This window comes from Hypanus sabinus, chromosome 8 (genome assembly GCF_030144855.1).
Source record: "Hypanus sabinus isolate sHypSab1 chromosome 8, sHypSab1.hap1, whole genome shotgun sequence".
NCBI classification, from domain to species: domain Eukaryota; kingdom Metazoa; phylum Chordata; class Chondrichthyes; order Myliobatiformes; family Dasyatidae; genus Hypanus; species Hypanus sabinus.
In genome coordinates, this window is record NC_082713.1 from 74081748 (window position 1) to 74107463 (window position 25716).

Consider the following 25716-nt stretch of genomic DNA (forward strand, 5'->3'; position numbering starts at 1 on the left):
AGGATCGAATCCAGGTATCGGGAGCTGTAGGCACTGGTGCGACTGTATTGCCTGTACAATCTATTAACTCAACCACGTATCCTAACAGTGATGTGAGCAACTGGTTGGGCAAAGATCTTGCTTCTGTGTGGTACAACTTTATGACTGAAACAGTCATAGCAATGATAGTTGCTCACCACCATGTCTTCACAACAAGCTGTGGATCCATCCTTCCTGCTCATGCCTAGAAAGACATCCTCTGTGCCAACTCTCTGCTTGAACAGAATTTCATACCTAAAGACAAAAAACAAACAACTCAAATAAACATCAATGTAGAAGAAAACAAAAGCACAGTTCCCCATTAGGAAGGGTTTTTTTTTTACCAATTTCAGAAAACCTAGGTCAGACCTCAGCTGGAGTATTGTATGCAGTTTTAGTTGCTGAGATAGAAGAAGAATGGCATTATGATGGAGAGCGTGCAGAGGAGATTGGAGCATAAATTACCCGTAGTGTGTTGACGGCATGAGAGAGTAGTGGAGCCTGAGTTGCTAACAGCATATAAGATGAGCTCTTGAATCATTTAGGCATAAAGAGCTACTGGGCAAGTACGAGGAGATGGAATTAATATGGAAGGATGCCTACTGGTTGGTGTGGATGATTTGGGCTGAGTAGCCTGTATCCTTTACTGTACGATACTATAATTCTACAACAGCTTAATATTGCAACAGGCACAGATGCCTAGTGAAATTAATCCAGGTAATCAAATGCAAAAGTCACAGGTATGATAGTTATAGAGAGACAGTACACTTATCATCCACCCTTAGTGACTGTACTTTGACTAACTTCAATACAATGTCTGAAAGACCATAAGACATAGGAGCAGAATTAGGTTATTTGGCCATTGAATCTGCTCTGCCATTTGAACATGGCTGATTTAATTTTGCTCTCCAACCTTCTACCTGTAATCTTTGATGCTTTTACTAATAAAGAACCTATCAACCTCTGCTTTAAATAACCCAATGACCAGGCCTCTACAATAGTCCTTGGCAGTGAATTCCACGAATTCACCGCTCTCTGGCTAAAGAAAGTCATTCTCATCTCTGTTCTTAAGGAAATTCCTTTTCTGAGGCTGTACCCTACTTTCATAGACTCTTCCACTTAGGGAAACATCCTTTCCATATCCACTACATCTCGACCTTTCAATATCCAGTAGGTATCAATGGCATCCTCCCTCATTCTCCTAAACTCTAGTGAGTACAGGGCAGAGCCACCAAACACTCCTCGTACATTAACCACTTCATTCCCTGGACCCTCTCCAAGAACAGCACACCCTTTCTTATATATGAGGCCCAAAACTGCACACAGAACTCCAAATGTAGTCAGATAAGGCTTCAGCATTATATCCTTGTTTTTATATTTTACTCTTCTCAAAATGAATGCTAACATTGCATATGCCTTCCTTACTACCCAACTCCACCTGCAAATTAACCTTTTGGGAATCCTGCACCAGGACTCCCAAGTCCCTTTGCAGCTTGGAATTCTCCGTGTTTGCTCCCTGTTTAGAAAATTGCCACTGTCCTTATTCCTTCTACCAAAGTGGATGACCATACACTTCACTACACTTCATTCCATCAACACTACAGCGAGTCCTGATGAAGGGTCTCGGCTCGAAACATCGACTCTTTATTCTTTTCCATAGATGCTGCCTGAGCTTATGAGTTCTTCCGGCATTTTCTACGTGTTACACTGTATTCTATCTGCTACTTCTTTGCCCATTCTCTAAATCTGTCCACATCCTTCTGTAGACTCCCTGCTTCTTCAACACAACCTGACCCTCCGCCTATCTTGCAATCAACCTGGCCACAAAGCCATAAATTTTGTCATGCAGATCATTAACATACAACATGAAAAGTAGCTCAACACAGACATCTGCAGAACACCACTAGTCACCAAAGGCCAACCAGAAAATCTGCCCTATATTCCCACTCTTTGCCTTCTGCCAACCAACCGTTCTATCTTTCCTGCAGCAGAATGGGGTCTGATTTTGTTCAGCAGCCTCCTGCGCAGCACCTTGCCTAAGACCTTCTGAAAATCCAAGTAAACATCATCCACTGACTCTCCTTTGTCTATTCCACCCAATATTCCCTCAAAAAATTCCAACTGATTTGTCAAGTCATGTTGACTTCAGCTTATTTGATCATGTGCATCTGTGTACCCTGAAGCTTATTAATATGATTTAACATCTTGCCAACCACTGAAGTCAGGATAACTGGCCTATAATTTCTTGTGTTTTGCCTTTAGAGTGGATTGACATCTGCAATTAATCAGTCCACTGGAACCATTCCAGAATCTAGTAATTTTTGAAAGATCATTGCTAATGCCTCTACAATCCCTTCAGCTATCTTTTTCAGAACCCTTGTGCATAGTCCATCTGGTTCAGGTGACTTATTTACCTTCAAACCTTTCTCTTGGGATCCAGCACCAACCTGATTTTCCTAATCTTCCTACTAATTCAAATCCCCCTTGACCAACGTAACATTGCCCTTTTTGCATGCCTTTTCCATCTCCTGTTGTAATTTGTACCACGCACCTGCCTACTGTTCAGAGCCTGTCATATAACTCCCATCAAGGTCTTTTTACCCTTGCAGTTTTTCAACTCTACCTGCAAAGATTCTACCTCTTCTGATTCAAAGTCACTTCTTTCTAAGGATTTGATATCATTTTTTGCCAACGAAGACACCTTACCTCCTCTGTCCACCTGCCCGTTCTTTTGATATAACCTGTATTCTTGGATCTTTCAGCCATGACTCTGTCAATTTCCAACTGAGCTACAAGATCATTTACCTTATTTCATATACTGAAAGGAAGGATATGAAACAAATACAGCCATTCCAGAGATTTGAGGTGGAATGTGATAGAATCTGTTAACAGATAGAGTGACAAACAATCAGCAAATTGTGTCTAAGAAGAGTTTAATATAAAGCCGAATCAATTGACACTAACATGGGCTACTTGTGCACTACTGCACCAGTACCCAGCTGTTCCCAGAAACGCCCATTTATGGAACAACGTGAAACAAGCGATGCTGGCCCAGGTCAATGTTTACATATTAACAATGATGAACAAAATAAAATGATTTGTCAATATCCTCATAACCACACAGTCATTACTCCACACTTTAAAGGAAGTAGTTGAGAATATTTGATGCTTGAAATGTGATTTTCTAAAGTACTCCTGCTTCAGAAACATTCCCATAGATTTTCCATTGTTTTCATTCAACAATGATAATATTTCAGCCCACTGAGCACTCGTATTGTCCTGCTAATTCCCCCTGTACTCTATTCTCCCTCAGAATGTATGACTCAACTTCTCACTGGGACAATTTACTGCAGCCAATTAACTTGCCTTTGGGATGCTTGAGGAAACCAGAGCATCCAGGGAAACTTGCATGGTTTTGCGAACTCCATACAGACAGTATTAGAGATCAGGATTAAACCAGGGTCACTAGAGCTGTGGGACAAAGCCTCTACCTAAGCTGTGCCACTGTGCCCTGGGTGAAGCAGACTGCTCAGTTCAAACTGATACTTATGAAAGATGTACCAGAGAAAATGTTGTTTCTTATTAAAGTCCGTAAATCAAGGATGGGGATGATCAAATAGTTTGAAAAGTTTTCAGTTGATTGAAGGTAGCTAGCATGGACTGTAAACTTAACCAATGTTTGACAAATTTGGTTTTTATTTTGAAAGATGTGTACACTGTAGGTACCAAAGGAATGTTTAAGGAGGTATTTCCATGCACTTTTCTGAAGATGTTCAAAAATCATTCTTCATTCTTTTAATTTTTTATGATCATTAGATAAAGCAGAAATTTGGCATTAAAGTCAAATGATTATATTCATGGGACTTGCTATGCCAGATTAGGAGTAATGGGCTGATCCTCAATTTTTCAGCATATGATGAGTAGTGCACCACAAGGATCTGTGTTGGGGTCTCAACTATTCATTATATTTATTAACATTCAGTAACAAAAAGGTGCCACAATTTGCCAATGGTGCAAAGTTATCTGGTATGAGCAGTGCCAATAAAAGCCTGACATTAAGGAGAAATCCTTTTGGAGTTGGTCTTTGCTTGGGACTTTGTAGCACTCATGTTTCTTGCTATCCATTATCCTGAATGTTGCCTCATTTGTTGAAAAGAATCATCAGTGAACATCTGCACTTTTGGCCTTATGATTGAAGGAAGGTCATTGGTGAACCAACTGAAGATGGTTTAGGACTTGCCCTAAGGGTGATGACAAGGTGCAGCAAAGATCAACATCCAGTGACCACAACCATCTCCCTTCATGCCAGGTAATAGTCCAGCTTTTGGAATCTTCCCTTCAAAAAGATTTCTTCTGGCTCATTGACTTCCATTTTAACAGGACTTCTTGATGTCATATTTCATAAAGAACACTGTCTTGATCACGAGAGCAGTTATTCCATGTACTTTGTAGAATTCTTTAATCTATATTTGGTCCAAGGCTGTGATGAAGCCTGGAACTGAACGGTCCTGGTAAAACCCAAGCTCAGCATCAGTGAGAGGGTCTTATTCGTGGAGTTCAGTCAAGCATTCTACAAGGCCCCCCATGGTGAGCTGATGCAGAGGATAAAGCACATACAGTCCACAGAAATTTAGGTCAGGTATAAAATTGGCTTGGCCATAGAAGACAGTGTGTAGTATTGGAGGGTGTCCCAGTGCTGTTCTGCAAAGTTCAATGCTGGGATCACTATTGCTTCTGTTACATATCAATGACATGGATGAAGACATTGTGAACTGATCGGTAAGTTCACAGATAACACAAAAATGTGGGAGTTATGGAGTAGTGAGGAAGGTGGTCAAAGGATACAGCACAATATAGATTAGTTGGAAATATGGATGTAGAAATAGTAGACTCAGTTTAATCTGGAAAAGTGTGAGGTGTTCCACAGTGGGAGGTCAAAAGTAAGAGGAAAGTTTACAGTAAATAGCAGACCCTTGGAAATACAGATGTACAGAGCTATTTTGGGGTTCAAGCACACAGCTCACTGAAAGTTCCATGTAAGTATATAAGGTGATTAAAAAAGTATATGGCATACTTGTGTTTATTGGTCAGGGAACTGAGTATAAAATTTACATCAATTTAGAGTATAAAATAAGTAACAAGTTAAACTCAGAGTTTAATAATGGACAGGTCATTTTGCAGCTGCATAAAACTGGCTAGTCCATATTTGGAGTATTGTGTGCATTTCTGGTTGCTGCATTACAGGAAGGATGTGGAGGCTTTGAAGAGGATGTAAAAGAAGTTCACTGTGATGTTGCCTGAATTAGAAAACTGGAGAATATTAATTTTAAAGAGAGATTACAGAGTTATAGAGTTTTACTTCACAGAAACAGACCCTTCATCGAAACTAATCCTTGCTGAACAAATAGCCTAACTGAGTAAGTCTCATTTGCCTGCATTTGGCCCAATTCTGTCAAAACATTTCCTGTCCATGTACGTGTCTAAACGTATTTTAAGAATTTTAATTGTACTTATCTCAAGAACTTTTTGTGGCAGTTCCTTCCATAAATACATATCTCTCCTTATGTGGAAAAAAATTGTCCCTCAGGTTCCTTTTCAATCTTCCTCTCTCACCTCAAACTAAAACTTCCAGTTCCAAATTCCCCTATGCTGGGAAATAGACTGACTATTCAGCTTATCCATCTCCCTCATGATTTTATATACTACCCATCAGAATCCTATACTCAACGACAAAAGTCAGTCTCTCCTTAAAAGTCAAGCCCTCCTGTTCCAGAATCATCCTCATAAATATCTTTGTATCCCTCTCCGCTTAATGACAGCTTTCTATACCCAGGCAAACAGAACTGCACACAATACTCCACACGTGATCTCACCAACAACTCGTGCAGCTCTAAAAATATGTCCCAACTCCCTAAACTAATGAAAGCAAGCATGCTATGTGCCTTCTTCACCAACATGTTCACCTTCAGGGAACTGTATACCTCTACCCCAGAGTCTCTCTGCTCTCTGACATTCTCTAGGTCTCTATCATTTACTGTACAAGTCCTGCCCTGGTTTAACTTTTAAATGTGCAACAAATTGCACCTGTTGACTTAAATTCCATTTACCATTATTTGCTCATTTCCCTAGTTAATTTAGATTTTGTTTTAACCTTAGACAACCTCTTCACTGCCCACTCTACTACCAATTCTGTTGTATGGAATTATGTATATAGAGTTATGGTGGATATGGTCAGGGTCTTTATACAAGGTGAAAATGTCAAATACCGGAAGGCATTGTTTTAAGATGTGATGGGAAAATTTGAAGGAGATTTGCAAAACAAGTTTTTTTTTTACCCAGAGTGATAGGTAGCTGGAATGCACTGCCAGAGGAGGTAGTGGAAGCTGATACAATAGGAAGATTTAAAAGGTATTTAGCCAGGTATGGGAAACAGGCAAGTTGTCATGGGATATAGACCATATGCAGGTAGATGGAATTAGTTTAAATTAGCATCATGATTAGCACAGACATTGTGGTCCAAAAGACGTATTCCTCTGCTGTGCTGTTGTATGTTCTAATTTTCGACGACACTGTTGACAAAGACTCCCATTTATCTGTTAATGATTGAGAAGAGATTGATTGGTAGTAATTAGCTAGATCAGATTTGATCTGCTTTTTGTGAATTATATGTATCTAAGCATTTTTCTACATATTGTTTTCATGACAAGTCTAAACGTGCTGATAAATACACAACCAGGTGGTTGACAGAAAAACTGGGTAGCACAGTTGGGTGAGTACACTGACCTTTGCAGTGTTCTAGAGGGTTAAATTTAAAGAGAAAAAATTCCAGTGTAGTTTCATATTCCCTAGAATTCAAATTATGAATGATTGAAATTTTCAAATATTGATGAGAAAGAAGAGAACTTTTTCTGCTTATTGGGGAATTCAGGATGGTAATTTAAAAATGAAGCTACTGGGCTAACAACAACAGTTCTGGATTGTTAGACCTTGGACATGAGTTGAAATCCCACCATGCCCAATTATATAAAAATCAGAATTTTAAAAAATACTGATGTCAGTAAATCTGAAATTACAGGAATGTTGGAAAAATCCATCTGGTTTTCTAATCAAGAGTCCCATCCCAATGAAGGATCTCGACCCAAAACATCACATGTTGCCTGAATTGCTGAGTTTTGTGTGTGTTGCCTTGGTTTCTGAAGGTCTTAGAGAAAAAATCTGCTATTTTTCTAGTCTGGTTCATTTGTAATTCCAATTTGACTCTTCTCAGTTTTTCCTTTTCATACTCTTCTTTATATCTGCTCATCTAGGACAGTAGAGTTGCCAGGCAGGATAGTGCAATGTTCCTCTTGCGGGAAGTGGGGAGGCAGGGAGACCTCCAGTGGGAAGTGACAAGTACATCCAGCTGCAGCTTCTAATAAACCATGTTAAGGAGTTGGAGCTGGAACTGGGTGAACTCTGAATCAATCGGAAGATAGATAAGACATAAAGGGTACTTACACCCAGAGTGCAGGTCACAGGAAACTGGGTGACAGTTAGGTATGGGAAAGGGACTAAGGGTCAGGGTCAGTGCAGAGTACCCCTGTGGCCATCCCTCTCAACGACAGTATTGGGGAGGGGGGTGACCTAACAGTGGAAAGTCACAGTGGTGGGGTTGCTGGCATTGAGTCTGCCTCTATGATTCAGAAGGGAAGGGGGAAGAAGAGGTAGACCCAATGCCAGTTGTGATAGGGAATTTGTTAGTTAGGAAATAGACAGGAAGTTCTGTAGGCGAAAAGGAGATTCCCAGATGGTATGTTGCCACCTGGTTAGCAGGGTCTGGGATATCTTGGATCAAGTCCTCAACATCCTTAAGTGGGAGGGTGAACAGCAAGAAGTCGTGGTCCATGTGGGTACCAAAGACACGGGTAGGATGAGTGGTGAGATTCTGCAAAGGGAGTTCAGGGAGTTAGGTGCAAAGTTAAAGGGGAAGACCCTCAGGGTTGTGATCTCAGGATTGCTACCTGTGCCACGTACTAGTGAGGCGAGAATTAGGAAGATCAGGCAGTTTAATATGTGGCTAAGGAGTTGGTGTAGGAGGGAGCGCACAAGATTTTTCGATCATTGGGCTCTCTTGCAAGGAAGGTGGGAACTGTACAGAAGGGAGGGTTTGCACCCGAACTAGAGGGGGACTAACATCCTAGCAGGAAGGTTTGTTAATGCTACATGGTGGGGTTTAAACTAGAGTTGTAATGGATGGGAACCAGAGTGCCAGAACAGATAGTGGAGCGGTTATGGTGGCAGATGTTGGTAAGATTTCAGACAAAGTTAGGAATCAAAAGGTTGAGCATGGTGTGACAAAATCAAAAAAGGGTGAATACAGGACTGAAAGTGTTGTAACTGACTGCGTGCAGTATATGGAATGAGGTAGATGAACTTGCAGCACAGTTGCAGATTGGCAGGTATGATGTAGGCATCACTGAATCATGGCTGAAAGAATATAACTGGGAGTTTAATGTCCAAGGATACATATTGTATCAAAAGGATAGGCAGGAAGGCAGAGGGGCTGGTGTAGCTCTTTTGGTATAAAATTAAATCAAATCATTAGAATGAGGTGACATAGGGTTAGGTGTTAAATCATTGTGGGTAGAGCTAAGGAACTGCAAGGGTAAAAAGTCTCTGATGGGAATTGTATACAGACCCCTAAACAGTAATAAGGATGAGGCCTACAAATTACAATGGGAGATTGAAAATGCATGCCAAAAAGTGGATGTTATAATAGCCATGGGGGACTTCAATATACAGGTCGATTGGGAAAATCAGGTTGGTACTGGAGGAGCGAACTCTAGAACGAGATGAGTTTTTAGAGCAGCTCATAGTTGAGCCCACTAAAAGATCAGCTATTCTGGATTTGGTGTGCTATGAAGCAGAATTAATTAGAGAGCTTAAGGTAAAAGATCCTTAGGGGAAAGTGATCATAATATGATTGAATTAACCCTGAAATTTGAAAAGGAGAAGCTAAAGTCAGGTGTATCAGTATTACAGTGGAGTAAAGTGAATTACAGAGGCATGAGAGAGGAGCTGGCCAGAATTGATTGGAAAAGAACACTGGCAGGGATGATGGCAGAGCAGCAACGGCTGGAATTTCTGCAAGCAATTCAGAAGGCACAGGGTATGTACATCCCAAAGAGGAAGAAGTATTCTGAAAGAAAGATAACCCAACCATCACTAGCAAGACAAGAGAAGGCATATAGTAGAGCAAAATGAATGTAAGTTAGAGGCTTGGGAAGCTTTTAAAAACCAACAGAGGGCAACTAAAACATCATTAAGGAAAATATGGAATGCAAAAGTAAACTAGTCAATAATATTAAGGAGGATACCAAAAGTTTCTTCAGATGCATGAAGTGTAAAAGAGAGGCAAGAGTGGTTATTGGACAGCTGTAAAATGATGCTGGAGAGGTAGTAATGAGGGACAAGGAAATGGCAGATCAACTGAATAAGTATTTTGCCTCAGGATTCACTATGGAAGATGCTGGCAGTATGGTGGACGTTCCAGGTGTCAGGGAGCATGAGTTGTGTGAAATTAAACATAACTAGACAGAAGTTTCTTAGGAAACTGAAAGGTCTGAAGGTAGATAAGTCAGCTGGACCAGATGGTGTACACCCCAGGGTTCGGAAAGAGGTGGCCGAAGAGATCGTGGAGGTATTAGTGATGATCTTTCAAGAATCACTAGAATCTGGAATGGTTCCAGAAGATTGGGAAATTGCAGAAGTCACTCCAGTCTTCAAGAAGGGAGAGAGGCAGATAAGAGGAAATTGTAGTCCAGTTAGTCAGACCTCAGTAGTTGGGAAGATGTTGGAATTGATTATTAAGGATGAGGTCTCAAGAGTTCTTGTAGTCACATGTTAAAATAGGCTGTAGTCAGCATGGTTTCCTCAAGGGAAAATCTTGTCTGACAAACCTGTTGGAATTCTCTGAAGAAATAACAAGCAGGATGGACAAAGGAGAATTGGTTGATGTTGTGTACTTGGATTTACAGAAGGCCTTTGACAAGGTGCCATACATGAGGCTGCTTAACAAGCTACGAGTACATGGTATTACAAGAAAGATTCTGGCATGGATAAGCAGTGTCTGATTGGCAGGAGGCAAAGACTGGGAATGAATTGAGCCTTTTCTAGTTGGTTGTCGATGATTAGTGGTGTCCACAGTGTCTGTGTTGGGACCGATTCTTCTTATGTTTTATGTCAATGATTTGAATGATGGAATTGATGGCTTTGTTAGCGAGGGATACAGGGAGAAGACATGAGATTGGGGCTGAGAGGAACATTTGATCAGTCATGATGAAATAGTGGAGCAGACTCAATGGACCAAATGACCTAATTCTTCTATATTTTATGGTGTTATGAAATGCTATCAGTGCTGCATTGCCAACAGTACCTACTGTAGATCCATACTGATCACCCATAACCTCATTCACTGACAGCACAGATTCAAGGCAATAAATAAAATGCATACCTTGTTGCTATGTACAGTATGTATCAAAATGTGTAACATTTTTAGTGACAAAGCTGGGAACATTGGAGAATGTTTTAACATATTTTGATAGTATTAGGGAATACGAAAAGTAAATTTTTATATTAAACTTTACATGCCAAAATACTGATGCATTTCAAATAAAGTGACTACAAAAGACAGATGGATATCATTGGAATGGCTTCCATATTAGACCATAAGATATAGGAACAGAATTAGGGCTTTTAGCCCATCGAACCTGCTCCTCTATTTCATTATTGCTGATCCAGCTGTTCTCTCACTCCCAATATCCTGCCATTTCCCTGTAACCCTTCAAGAACCTACCAACCCCTGCTTTAAATATACCCAAAGTCCTGGCCTCCACAGCTGCCTGTGGCAAAAAAATCCATAGATTTACCACTCTCTGGCTAAAGAAATTCCTCCTCATCTCTGTTTTAAATTCACATTATTCTGAGGCTGTGTCCTCTGGTCTTCCACTCAATATTGACTATGATTTATGTTATGCCTCCACATCATATACAAACCCACAACACAAAAGCCTTTGACACCTACTCTGGCTGTTGTCTTGTATCCCAGATGTCTTCAAATTCTGACCCTACAGGTACATCGTCCTCAGCCCAGATTGTTTTGTTGTCTGTAGGCTCAACAGTGCTGGAATCTGCTGAAAGAAAATGTAAGGACAATTAGGTTCAGGAATTTATGACTTTGTTTTTCTGAGGGAGATGGTTCTTTGCAAGTGCAGTAATCTCCACTTCCTCACCTGTGTATTCGCATTTATTAGTGCTGCTTGCTGCACTACATTTTACAATCAAACAACAAGGTGTTATACTTTTGTTGAGTAGAATACTGACACTCCTGAGCACATCTACAAGAAAATAGGAGCAGGAATAAGCTTCACATACACTGGCCTCAACTCCTCTTCTGTGCCAGTTCTCTAACCCTCAAGTCCTTGTTCTGTCAAATATTCATCTATGTCCATCTTAAATATTCCTAATGGTCTTGCTTCACTATCACAACCCTTGAGGTTAGAGAATTCCAGAGATTTAGTACCCTTTGAGGGAAGAAATTTCTATCCACCTCGGTTTTAAATGACCAGCCACTTGTGATTATAGATTTGTAACTCTTCCACTAATGAAAACATCTCAACATTTATCCTGTCAAGCTCCCTTATCCTATAGAATTAGATGAGGTCATAGCTGGTTCTTCTAAACTCAAAGGAACATAAACCCAAGCTGTCTAGGATCCTTTGCTAGGACAACTCTCTCATCTTAGGAATTGTGGCTCTACCAATATCATTCCCCTAACCAATCCAAACCACTATAAATGGGTTTGTGAAAAATTACCATTTCCGATCCCAAATATCTTCAAATTGATTGGCTTGCAGGGCCATTTCAGAGGTCATTGAGGTCAGTCTTTTTGGTGTTTGAGAGGTTACATACGGTAGGCTTATTCAGAAAGTTAGAAGGCATGGGATCCAGCGAAGTTTGGCCAGGTGGATTCAGAATTGGCTGGCCTTCAGAAAGCAGAGGGTTGTGGTGGAGGGAGTACATTCGGATTGGAGGGTTGTGGCTAGTGGTGACCCACAAGGATCAGTTATGGGACCTCTACTTTTCGTGATTTTTATTAACGACCTGGATGTGGGGGTAGAAGGGTGGGTTGGCAAGTTTGAAGATGACACAAAGGTTGGCAGTGTTGTGGATAGTGTAGAGGATTGTCAAAGATTGCAGAGAGACATTGATAGGATGCAGAAGTGGGCTGAGAAGTGGCAGATGGAGTTCAACCAAGAGAAGTGTGAGGTGGTACACTTTGGAAGGACGAACTCCAAGGCAGAGTACAAAGTAAATGGCAGGATACTTGGAAGTGTGGAGGAGCAGAGGGGTCTGGGGGTACATGTCCACAGATCCCTGAAAGTTGCCTCACAGGTAGATAGGTTAGTTAAGAAAGCTTATGGAGTGTTAGCTTTCATAAGTCGAGGGATAGAGTTTAAGAGTCGCTGGGTAATGATGCAGCTCTATAAAACTCTGGTTAGGCCACACTTGGAGTACTATGTCCAGTTCTGGTAGCCTCACTATAGGAAGGATGTGGAAACATTGGAAAGAGTACAGAGGAGATTTACCAGGATGCTGCCTGGTTTAGAGAATATGCATTATGATCAGTTATTAAGGGAGCCAGGGCTTTACTCTCTGGAGAGGAGGATGAGAGGAGATATGATAGTGGTATACAAGATATTAAGAGGAATAGATAGAGTGGACAGCCAGCGCCTCTTCCCCAAGGCACCACTGCTCAATACAAGAGGACACGGCTTTAAGGTAAGGGGTGGAAAGTTCAAGGGGGATATTAGAGGAAGGTTTTTTACTCAGAGAGTGGTTGGTGCATGGTATGCACTGCCTGAGCCAGTGGTGGAGGCAGATACACTAGTGAAATTTAAGAGACTACTAGACAGGTATATGGAGGAGTTCAAGGTGAGGTGATATGGGAGGCAGGGTTTAAGGGTCAGCACAACATTGTGGGCCGAAGGGCTTGTACTGCGCTGTATTGTTCTGTTCTATGCTCATACAAGTTCGACTGATTAATCAGAACTGATTTCCTCCCCTTAAGGGTGTTAGTGAACTAGAAGAGAAATGACCCAGTAGTTTTGAGTCAGTTAGTATTTCATTATTAATTGAATTAAAATTTATAGTTAACAGCAGCATTTGAACTCACATCTCAGATTGCCAGTTAGGTATCTTAAACAATGATCTATCACTCTAGGCATGTGTGGCCAGTGGATAGAATATCATGTATCCTTCATAACCACATTTGTTCATGTAGTTGTAAGAAGCCACATAAAACATTTGTGCACAAACTTGTTCATAATTCACACACAAGATATGTAAAATGCAGATTTATAAATATTTGTAGATGACAGCCAATTCTATTTGAGAGTAAACATAAGACATGATTGAAATAGTTTGTTGGGGCAGTATTTTCTTTTTGTTCAAACGTCTCACTCCCCTTTAACAGGTTGGTAACTGTCTTGGGTTCGTTTTAAAAATAGTTCATCACCAATCTTATGTTTTGTAACTTCAAAACATAAAATTAATTCAAAGGAAGATTGGGAGTCCAGGAATATGGGTGTAACTTTGTCTTTACTTCAAGTGAGATGTGCACATAGGGTGATGACGTATGCAATAAAACCCATAATTAATTGTTTAAGTGAACAAGAACACTTAATCAACTGACATACATACAAGATTACTCAAATATTATTGAAATATTAAATACACAACAGTTAAATTGAAGAATTAGGGCGGCACGGTAACATAGTGGTTAGCACAACATTTTACGGTACTAGCAATCCAGGTTCAATTCCCACCGCTGCCTGTAAGGAGTTTGTGCATTCTCACCATGACCGTGTAGCTTTCCTCTGCATGCTCAGGTTTCCTTCCACATTCCAGAGGTGTACTGGTTGGTAGGTTAACTGGTCATTGTAAGTTGTCCTGAGATTAGGTTAGCATTAAATTGGGGGATTACTGGGAGAAAGGGCTCAAAGGGCCAGGAAACCTACTCCATGCGGTATGTCAATAAATAAATAAAAAATCAGGTTTTCTGTGATGTTACAGTAATTGCTCTGACATCATACCAAGTTCCTCATCAGTATAATAATACCTTGACACACACAAAATGCTGGTAGAACACAGCAGGGTAGGCAGCATCTATAGGGAGACGTTTTGGGCCGAGACACTTCGTCAGGACTAGTCTCGGCCCGAAACGTCGACAGCACTTCTCCCTATAGATGCTGCCTAGCCTGCTGCATTCTACCAGCATTTTGTGTGTGTTGTTGTTTGAATTTCCAGCATCTGCAGATTTCCTCGTGTTTGCTCTAATAATACCTTGACTCAGGTTTTGCTTCAGTATTACAAAGAAGGCCTATGCTAATTGATATTCTGGGTTGACACTGCACCCTAGAAGGTAAGAATTTCCTTAAAAATTAATTAAAACAATTTAATGTTTAGCATTGGAGCATACATCATGAGCAAGGTCTCCTTAGTGGTATACTTGGCCTACAGAACCTGTTTGAACATATTGGATATGTTCAAGGTATACAGCATAGTGAAAAGTAAGAACAAAGTCACGGGAAGTATTAGATACGTTCAGGGATCTTCAACTGCAGCTGTATCTGGCTCAGTGTAAAGAACACTCTGTTATGCTTAAATCTCATTAATCTGGGGAAAATGTTATATTATTCTTTAGGGTCTAGAAGTAGGTTACAAAGATGATTATGTACTAAACTTTTCAGACCCGCTAGGCACAAATTCATTTCTTTGTTTTGTTTATCAGAAAACAATGAATTAGAAATTTGTGTGTCCTTGAATAAACGTATTAGATCGGCCTTGTGAAGGGAAGTTATGTTTACAGAGAAGAGGGGGCTGAATGTAGCGTATCTAAATTTGTTGATGACACTAAATTGAATGGAAAAGCAAATATGGAGAGCTTGCAGAGAGATATAGATAGGTTAAGTGAGTGGGCAAGGGTCTGCCAGATGGAGTACAATGTTGGTAAATGCCAGGTCATCCACTTTGGATGGGAAAATGGAAGAGCAGATTATTATTTAAATGGTAAAAGATTGCAGCATGCTGCTGTGCAGAGTGACTTGGGAGTGCTTGTGCATGAATCACAAAAGGCTGGTTTGCAGGTGTAGCAGGCTATCAAAGAGGCAAATAGAACGCTGGCTTTCATTACCAGAGGGATTGAACTTAGCAGCAGAGAGTTATGCTGCAAGTAGATAGAGTACTGATGAGGCTGCATCTGGAGTACTGCATGCAGTTCTGGTCTCCATACTTGAGGAAGGATATACTGGCTTTGGAGGTGGTGCAGAGCAGGTTCACCAGGTTGATTCCAGATATGAGGGGGTTAGACTATGAGAAGAGATCGAGTCGCCTGGGACTGTACTCGCTGGAATTCAGAAGGATGAGAGGAAATCTTATAGAATCATATAAGGGTAAGTTAGAGGTGGAAAAGCTGTTCCTACTGAACTAGGGGACATAGTCTCAAGATTTGGGTGAGTAAATTTAGGATGGAGTTGAGGAGGAACTGCTTTTTCCAAAGAGTGGTGAAGCCATGGAATTCTCTGCCCAATGAAGCAGTGGAGGCTACCTCAGTAAATATATTTAAGACAAGGTTGGATAGATTTTTTGCAGAGCAGGGGAATTAAGGGGTATGGGGCAAAGGCAGGTAGATGGAGATGAGTCCATGGTCAGACCAGCCATGCTCTTATTGAAAGGCAGAGCAGGCTCAACAGGCCAGGTAGCCTACTCCTGCTCCTTTTATTTATGTTCCTATTTATCCCAGTGCCATTGGAGAATCTTGCTTCTCAGGCATCACTGTCTGTGTAATTTGAAACTGCATCACATTATTTTCTCAATGAATGCTTGGTAAGGGCTTGATAGAAAAATCAAACATACACCTGTGATGAACATCAGAGCTTCAGTTGTCATAGGGCAGCACCAACATGTCCACATCACTGTTGGATGTCACATAGTGTATTAAACATATGCTGAGTATCTACCAGTGTCTCGCCAAAAGCTAATTACGTTATATCAGGTTTCACCAGCGTATTGGTGTTCTTTGAAGAAGTAAAAAGTGCTGTGGATATAGGGGAACTGGTGGAATTTCTACACTCAGATTTCCAGGAGGTACTTGATAAGGTGCTGCATCAAAGGTTATTACAGACAATACCAGTCTGTGTAAAGAGGTAACACATAAAAAATTAACTGACAAATAGGAAACTAATGGGAATAAATGGGTCTTAATATGACCCAATGGGTAGTGAGTGGCAAGCCACAGGCATTGGTACTAGGGCCTCGACCTTTTACAAGGAATTATCAATGACTTGGATGAGACAGCAAAAGTAAGGCAAGGATAAGTAAGAGTGTAAGTTGTAAAAAAACTATAAGGAGTCCAGAAGAGATAGAGGTAGATTAAGTGAGTGGTCAAAGATCTGTTCAATGGTGTATGTTATGGGAAAATGTGAAATTGTTCATTTTGGCTGGAGAAATAAACAAGAAATGCACCATGTGAATGTGAGAAATAGTGGAGCTTGGAAATGTGGAGGCATCCAGCTGTGCCAGTACATGATTCATGAAAGGTTAACATGCGGGTATTGTAGTGTAAATAATTTAGAAATCTAATTGAACTTTGTTGTTTATTGTTGGGGAATTGAATTATATTGTTTTACGTCAGATATATAGGGGAACGGTGAGACTACAGGTGGAGTAATCAGAATCAGAATTAGGTTTACTATCACTAACATATGTCATGAAATTTGTTGTTTTGTGACAGCAGTACAATGCAATACATAAAAATTATGATGTTACAGCAAGGAATATAAAAATATAAGTAAAGCAAAATGAGAAAACCACTGAGGTGGAGTTCAGGGACTGTTCAGAAATCTAATTGTGGAGGTGAAGAATTTGTTCCTACAACACTGAGTGAGGGTCGTCAGGCTCCTGTACCTCCTCCCTGGTGACAGCAATGAGACGAGTGCATGTCGTGGATGGATGCCGTCTCATTCAGACATCACCCTTTGATGACGTCCTTGATAGTGGAGAGGCTAGTGCCCATGATGGCTGAGTTTAGAGATTTTTCCAATCCTGTGCATCAGCGCCTCCATACCAGATGTAATAATGTGCACTGCATTGGCTTCCTTATGGTAAAAAGGGATTTAAACTGTTGGAAACTGTTCAGAGCAGGTAGAGACAAAATAGAACAGAAACTGCTAACATATTCCAAAGTCAGGCAGCATCTGTGGAGAGAGAAAAAGAGTAAGTTTTGAGTCAATTACTCTTCCTTCGTAGAGAAATACCTAAAATGTACAAATTGCTTTATGAGAAAGGTTCAACAAGGTAAGCAAACATAGACTGGAGTTTAGAATAGCAAAAGGGTCTAAAAGGAAACATAAAAAAGCTAAGTCTTGATGGGGTGAATGTAGAGTCCGTTGGAAGAACTGAGTATGCCAAGCAGCATTGGTGGAAAAAGATTGTAGGATTCCAGAATCTGCGGTCCCTTTTGGCTCTGTAAGATGAAGCTGGGATGAGTTTATTTTCTCTTGGAGGACTGTAAGTCTTTGGAACTCTCATCCTCACAAGGTGATGGAATAAGTGCCTTTAAGACCATAAGACGTTAATACATCCGAGAAGAATTAGACCATTTGGTCCATTGAGTCTACTCCACCATTTCATCATGGCTGGTCCAAATTTCCTCTCAGCCCCAATTCTCTGCCTTCTCCCTGTATCCCTTCATTCCATGTAATACTATGGGCTTGTAGCTTGTTAAGCAACCTTGTCAAAGACTTCTCACAGACCTGGTTCCTAAATGAGAATATGGGTGAAATGTTATGTTATAGAATATGGACCAATTTGAGGTCATCTTCTTTACTGTATGCAACAATAAAAGCAAAGAATTGGCCAAAGAGACGCAGTTCTACATTCTTCAATGCACTGCCTATTCAAGTGTTTCCTGACTGCCTGTTGAATATTGTGATTGTAAATGCCTGAACCATCTCCTTAGGCAGAATATTCCAGATAACAACCACTTCTGGGTAAAAATTACTTTCTCTTCAGATCCCCTCTAAAAGCTTAAACCTATGCTCTTTTGTTTTGATAGCCTTTTCATAGGAACAAGATTCAAACTATCCACCCTATCTATGCTTTGTATAATTTTGTACTTCATATTCATATCACCTTTCAACCTCCTCCACTCCAGAGGTAGCAAAGACATTGGATGATCCCTTTTCGCTCTCCCAAGTCATAGTCCTCTCCTGCTTCCCTTATATGCCTCTAATAGCCCAGTCTGATTAAAGAAGTTCTGACCTCATTGGACTTTTTTCTAGTTATTTCCACAAATATTGGAGAGATATAAATTCCTTCCTATATTTCCTTCCAACTATTTAGTACCCCATGAACGATTCCAGTGGTATAATTACCACCCTTCTCTTGTTCTTTAACTCTAAGCAAATTGATTCTGTCCTTGGAAGACAAATAAAAAATAAATAAAACTCCAGATGCCAGAATCATAAACAAATACAGAACTGCTGGAAGAACTCAGCCAGTCGAGCAGCATCTATGGAGAGAGAACAATGGAGGCAGCCCAGTACATTTCCAGAATAAATGCCCATAAATGGGATTAAAGTAGTCTGGTACACTGGTTGGCATGGACATAGTGGGCCAAAGAACCCATTTCAATGTTGAGCTGTTCTATGATTCTCTGTAGCTATGAACATTATAACTAGTCACATAGGTCATTACATCTGTGTTGAGTAGTAACTGGATAATGACTGAACTGTTCCTGGTCTGGTCAACTGGGCTGCCCTTACCTTAACTAAATTCAGCCACTTATCAGGGCTTCCTTCGATTTTGTTGGTCTATACAACTACCCTCTTGCACCAGGACTTTATTAATGTATGAAAGGGTATGTTCAAAAGTGAATCTGTACCATGTTAGCCCACTGGGGCTGTGATTGCTCTTGGGCAGTCATACTGTAGAAGCCAATGAGAAAGTGAGCAGATGTACAGCTATTATTGCACATGACTTTCACCCCTCGCTATAAGCAATCTTATTTATTATACATTTGCTGATGGTTTAGTAGTATAGCTGCTTATGGAATAAATATAGTCAGATATAATTGGTGAAGAAAAATACTTTTAAATAAATGGATCTGTTCTTCAAAAGTAAAAAAAAAGTGATAAATTGTATTGGTCACAGCACTCTATACTTCTCCCTCAATTATTGTGAGTACACTTCAATCAAACCCTGAGACAAACAGCAAAAGCATGCCCAGACTCCATTTCAACCAGCTTAAAATAATGAGAGTAAATTATCCACATTCCAAACTTTCCTTAATCCTTCCAAACAACCATATATTGAGAGCAATGACTTTCACAACAACAAATGTCCTTTATCATTGAAATTGGCTCTTAATGTTAACCACTTCATAATGTATTGAACTGTTTTAAGATGGTGTCAGCAGTGAAAGGGGTGAGGAAGAGATCAGGAAGGGTGGTGACACTTAACAACAAAATAAGGCAGACAGTGCCTCCATCCAACACAGCAGGCAATCAGGTAGAATATTTGGAGAATAGATAAATCATGCATAGGGTCGCAAATTTGTAGAGTGTTGCAGGCCCTTTGGCCACCATGTCCATGCTACCCATTATACCTACCTACATTAATCCCATTCATCTGCTTCAAATGCCTGTCTAGATACTTCAGAATCAGGTTTATTATTACAGTTCTATAGTATGTGAAATTTGTTGTTTTGTGGCAGCAGTATAGAGCAAACATAAAACTACTATAAGCTACAAGACAAACAAATAGATCAAAAATAATGAAGTAATATTCATGGATCATTCAGAAATCAGGGAAAAAAACTATCCATGAATGAGTGTGGGTCTTCAGGCTCCTGTACATTCTCCCTGACAGAAGTGATGAGAAGAGAGCATGTCCCAGATGATGAAGGTCCTTAATGATGGATACTGCCTTCTTGAGGCACTGCCCCTTACAGAATTCCTCAATGGTGGGGAGCATTGTGTTGTGATGGAGTTGGCTGAGTTTACAACCCTTTGCTGTTTGTTTCAATCTTGTGCATTGAGCCTCCATTCCAGGTGATGACGCAGCCAGTCAGAATGCTCTCCACGTGAAATATATGAAGATTTGTTAGACTCTTTGGTGACATGCCAAATCTCCACAAGCTCCTAATGGAGTATAGCTGGCATGCTTTTATTGTGATGGCTTCATAATGGTGAGCCCAGGACAGATCCTCTGAGATATTACCACTCAGGAACTTGAAACTGGTCACCCTTTCCACCACTGACCCCTCAATGAGACAGATTAGGATATTGAGATTGGTTTTATGTACGAGAAGTCACTTCTCGCAAATTTGACTGTTTTTTGAAGAGGCGACAATAAGAAATAGTGAGGGCCAGCTTGTTTCTATGGAATTTAGCAAGGCCATTAATGAGGTTCCACATGGTAGATTGGTTCAGAAAGTTAGATCTTGTGGACAACCAGAGTGAGAGAATCAATTGGATACAAATTTGGCTTGGTAGTTGGAAGCAGAAGATGATAGTGAAATTGAGATCTGTGACTAGCGGGGATTACTGCTGGGTCTTCTGTTGTCTATCATATATTGTATACAGTTGAAGTCTGAAGTTTACATACACCTTAGCCAAATACATTTAAAGTCAGTTTTTCACAATTGCTGACATTTAATCCTAGAAAACATTCTCTGTCTTAGATCAGTTAGGATCACTATTTTAAGAATGTGAAATGTCAGAATAATAGTAGAGAGAATGATTTATTTCAGCTTTTATTTCTTTCATCACATTCCCACTGGGTTAGAAATTTAAATACACTTTGTTAATATTTGGTAGCATTGCCTTTAAATTGTTTAATTTGGGTCAAATGTTTTGGGTAGCCTTCCACAACCTTCTCACAATAAATTGCTGGAATTTTGTTCCATTCCTCCAGACAGAACTGGTGTAACTGAGTCAGGTTTGTAGGCCTCTTTGCTTGCACATGCTTTTTCATTTCAGCTTACAAATATTCTATCGGATTGAGGTCAGGGCTTTGTGATGGTCACTCCAATACCTTGACTTTGTTGTCCTTAAGCAATTTTGCCATAACTTTGGAGGTATGCTTGGCGTCATTGTCCATTTGGAAGACCCATTTGCGACTGAGCTTTAACTTCCTGGCTGATGTCTTGAGATGTTGCTTCAATATATCCACATAATTTTCCTTCCTCATATTGCCATCTATTCCTCATGCTGCACCAGTCCCTCCTGCAGCAAAGCACCCCCCCACAACATGATGCTGCCACCCCCATGTTTCACGGTTGGGATGGTGTTCTTTGGTTTGCAAGCTTCACCCTTTTTCCTCTAAACATAACGATGGTCATTATGGTAAAACAGTTCAATTTTTGTTTCATTAGACCAGAGGACATTTCTCCAAAAAGTAAGGTCTTTGTCCCCAATGTGCACTTGCAAACTGTAGTCTGGCTTTTTTATGGTGGTTTTGGAGTCTTCCTTGCTGAGCAGCCTTTCAGTTTATGTCGATATAGGACTCGTTTTACTGTGGATATAGATACTTGTCTACCTGTTTCCTCCAGCATCTTCACAAGGTCTTTTGCTGTTGTTCTGGGATTGTTTTGCACTTTTTATGCCAAAGTACGTTCATCTCTAGGAGACAGAATGTGTCTCCTTCCTGAGCGGTATGGTGGCTGTGTGGTCACATGGTGTTTAAACTTGCATACTATTGTTTGTACAGATGAATGTGGTACCTTCAGGCATTTGGAAATTGCTCCCAAGGAGGAACCAGACTTGTGGAGGTCTACAATTTTTTTTTCCTGAGGTCTTGGCTGATTTCTTTTGATTTTGTTTGTAAATGTCTGACCCACTGGAATTGTGATATAGTCAATCAAAAGTGAAATAATCTGTCTGTAAACAATTGTTGGAAAAATTACTCTTGTCATGCACAAAGTAGATGTCCTCAACGTCTTGCCAAAACTATAGCTTGCTAATATGAAATCTGTGGAGAAGTTAAACAATAAGTTTTAATGACTTCAACCTAAGTGTATGTAAACTTCTGACTTCAACTGTAATAAGAAGATATGGGTGGTGTGATTAGTAAGCATGCAAAGGATGCCAAAATTGGTGGTGTAATAGTCAGTGAAGAAGGTTGTCTTAGGTTACACCAAATTATTATCAACTGAGGAAGAGCAGATAGAATTTAACTCAGAAAAGTGCAAAGTGAATGGCAGGTCCAGGAGAATGTTGTTAAACAGAGACCCGGGGATACTGTGATGGATACTCACTATCCAGGGCCACAGGGCCTTTCTTTTTTGCCAAGCTCAGCTTTCTAACCTAGCAGCTGAAACTTCTAGAGATCAAAGGGTTGTTTTGAGTAAGATAAACTTCCAACCAATATTTTTTGTTTAGCTTCTTTTCATAAGTGGGTGCTTGTCTTCAGTTCTTAATGAAAATAGCAAGCAATAATCAATATGAAGTTAAAAGGATAGCTTTGTAAACAAAGTTACTGTTTATAGAACACAGGATTCTGATTCACAGCACCTTGGCTGATTTCTCAAGAGTTGTAGTGTAAGACAATCAGGTTAATTAATAAGGCTTGTTTGAAACCAGACGATGTGGCTAGGTCATTTCATTCAAGGAAGCTTGCAGATCAGATTGATACTATCACGAAGCATATCAAATAGCTGAAGGTTTGCATGCTCAGAGAGTCACCCTCACAGCATTAACTTGTGAATCTGGGAATTCTGTCTCCAGAAGCTTCTAGATTGTTTGTGTAAAAAGGTTTCTGAAAAAAAATATATACTGTATATAGATGAAGTCACACAAATGACATTAAAACAGTATAAATGTAAAGAACAGCAGGATTATTAGGAATGGTAAGGAACATAAGAAGAATGTCAGAAACATGGGGTGAACTAGAATTCATTTCTCCGCCTTTGATACCTGCGATGGAAAATTTGTTCCTTTGTGACTCATTGGTATGTCTTTTTAGTTACAGTGTAATTTCTCCTTAGTGAAGGTACCCATGGCTATCTATAGAGGAGTCCCCCGTTTTTTGAACATCCGCTCTACGTCACCTCACTGTTACGAAAGACCTACATTAGTTACCTGTTTTCGCTAACAGAAGGTGTTTTCACTGTTACGAAGAAAGGTAGCGCGGACCGAGCAGCCAAGCTCCTCCCCCAGAGCTGCATTCTAGTCGGCATTGCTTAAACACGTTCCTGTGAGCATCTGTGCTTTATCACGATTTATTTTGTGCATCTGTTAGCAAGATGAGTTCTAAGGTATCGGAAAAGCCTAAAAGAGCGTGTAAGGGTGTTACACTTAGCATAAAACTAGACATAATTAAACGTTTCAATCGTGATTAACAAAGTAAGGATATACTGAGCTTGGCTAAGGGTTTGTGGAAGTTGACATAGATGATGTTGAAGAGGTTTGGGCATCCCATGACGAAGAACTGAGAGATGAAGAGCTGATAAAGAGGAAAGGATAACAATTGAAGCTGAATGCAGTAGCTAATGGCCTGAAAGTGAAGTCATCTAGGAACTGAACGTGAAGCAATTGCGTGAGATTTTCACTGCGATTGACAATTCTACAATGATTGCAGAAACGTATGACTTTAATTTTGAAAGGGTACGTAGGTTTAGGGCATGTTTGCAGGATGGTTTGAATGCTTACAAAGAACTGTATGATAGAAAAATGAACGAGGCTAAGCAGTCAAGCATACTGTCATTTTTCAAGCCTTCCACATCAGCCACAGCAGACGACGAAACACGACCTTCGGCATCGAGGCAGGCAGACATAGATGAAGGTGACATGCTTGCCCTGATGGAAAAAGACGACGATGAGATGACACCCCAGTCTCCTCTACCTCCCACCAGCCCAACCTCTGACGACTCAGCCTAACACACCATCATCAGTGTGCTCACTGTCTTCCTGATTCCGGTAAGTGAAACGACACTCAACATACATTATTTCTACTTTATATAGGCTGTGTATTTTTATGTGTTACTTGGTAGCTTCATAGCTTATAGGTTACTGGAAAGTGTGTTTCTGCCAAGTGTGCTTACGCCGTGTGTTCTTGCCGCAAGTGCAGCCGAGAGCGCTTGCGTGAGATTTTCACTGCGGTGGACAGTGCTGCAATAATTGCACAAAAGTATTCCTCCATTATATAGGCTGTGTATTTATCAGATCATTCCTACTTTTACTATATGTTACTATTATTTTAGGTTTTATGTGTTATTTGGCATGATTTGGTAGGGTATTTTTTGGGTCTGCGAACGCTCACAAATTTTTCCAATATAAATAAATGGCAATTGCTTCTTCATTTTACGACATTCTGGCTTACGAACCATTTTGTAGGAACACTCTACCTTCGGGGAAACCTGTATCAGATGGATAAACCTGTATCAAACCTTAAGAGCAAACACGAGGAAGTCTGCAGATGCTGGAAATTCAAACAACACACACAAAATGCTGGTGGAACTCAGCAGGCCAGGCAGCATCTATAAGGAGGAGCACTGTCGACGTTTCGGGCCAAGACCCTTAAGATCTTTGTTTGAGTGTTGAACCTCATGGTTAGCAAACCCAATAACTATCACAGTTGGTTCCCAATGTGGTCACATTATACCAAAAATATTATTTAAAAAAAATTGTCATCTAGCAGTAATCCAATTCAAAGCGTGCTTGGCAAGTGCTACGGCATCTCACCTGGTCCCATATAAGCGTCGACATCCTGGATCCAGCGGTTGCACAGGTAAATGTTAGTCGATATTATAAAGGAGTAAGTAATATAGCAGAAATATGGGATAACACCCTGACTACTCCTCATATTAAACATGATGGATATGTTATTCTTCTTCAATAATGAAGGGATAGAACATTGAGTAGACAGACCAAACCCACTGTACGATCTGCTGGACTCAGACTAGCACAATTTGTATCAGATCCCAATGATGTAGCAATAACTTGTGCCTGGAAACAACAAGTTGTCCCCTTTTTAACTAGAAACCAAGCACCCGCATGGGGACCACATGCTTATGTGATAGAACCTGGTGACCCATATCCTAATCTCGATGCATGGGGATATTGTGTATTCCTTCCAGACATACATGAAGTAGTTCACAAACAGGAAACCTTGGAGTTACTAATGAAGTTTGGAGGACCTATGCTTAGGAACATGCACTAGAATGATTGACTATTGCCAATAAAAGAAGAATACAAGGACAGGTGCCTATACAGAGAACTACTGCGGCTTCCAGCATGTGCCTACGGATAGAGGAAGTTCATGCAAAAGCCATCCTCGATACAGGATCGCAGGTTACCTTATTGTACCGGTCATTCTACAACAAATATCTAAAGCACTTGCCAGTAACCTCATTTAATGCACTGGAGATTTGGGGTGTAAGTGAGGGTGATTATCCATATGATGGGTACCTGTTGGAATTCTCAGAGGGCGATGTGGGAGTGTCTGAAGCTCTTGAGACATTGGTGTTGGTTTGTCTGGACCCGGTGGAAACAGGTGGCCTTGCCCTTCTGGTGGGGACTAACTCTCCTCTTGTGCGACAGCTCCTGGGAGAACCTTCTGGAGACCCTCTCGGTACACCCAGTATTTTGGGCAGTGTTC

General features: G+C 40.5%; 1 protein-coding gene across 4 annotated transcripts in view; it reads right to left on the reverse strand.

Annotated features, from left to right (window-relative positions):
* Positions 1-25716, reverse strand: part of dnaaf6 (dynein axonemal assembly factor 6) — an 80255-nt gene that overhangs the window by 7303 nt on the left and 47236 nt on the right. For 3 of the 4 annotated variants that reach the window (XM_059977350.1, XM_059977353.1, XM_059977351.1), the window contains exons 4-5: positions 11081-11189; positions 177-273 (exon numbers count right to left, since the gene is read on the reverse strand). In XM_059977350.1, coding sequence (XP_059833333.1) covers positions 177-273; positions 11081-11189 — 206 coding nt within the window. The remainder of the gene's footprint in view (positions 1-176; positions 274-11080; positions 11190-25716) is intronic. The other variant, XM_059977354.1, reaches the window with a different exon arrangement.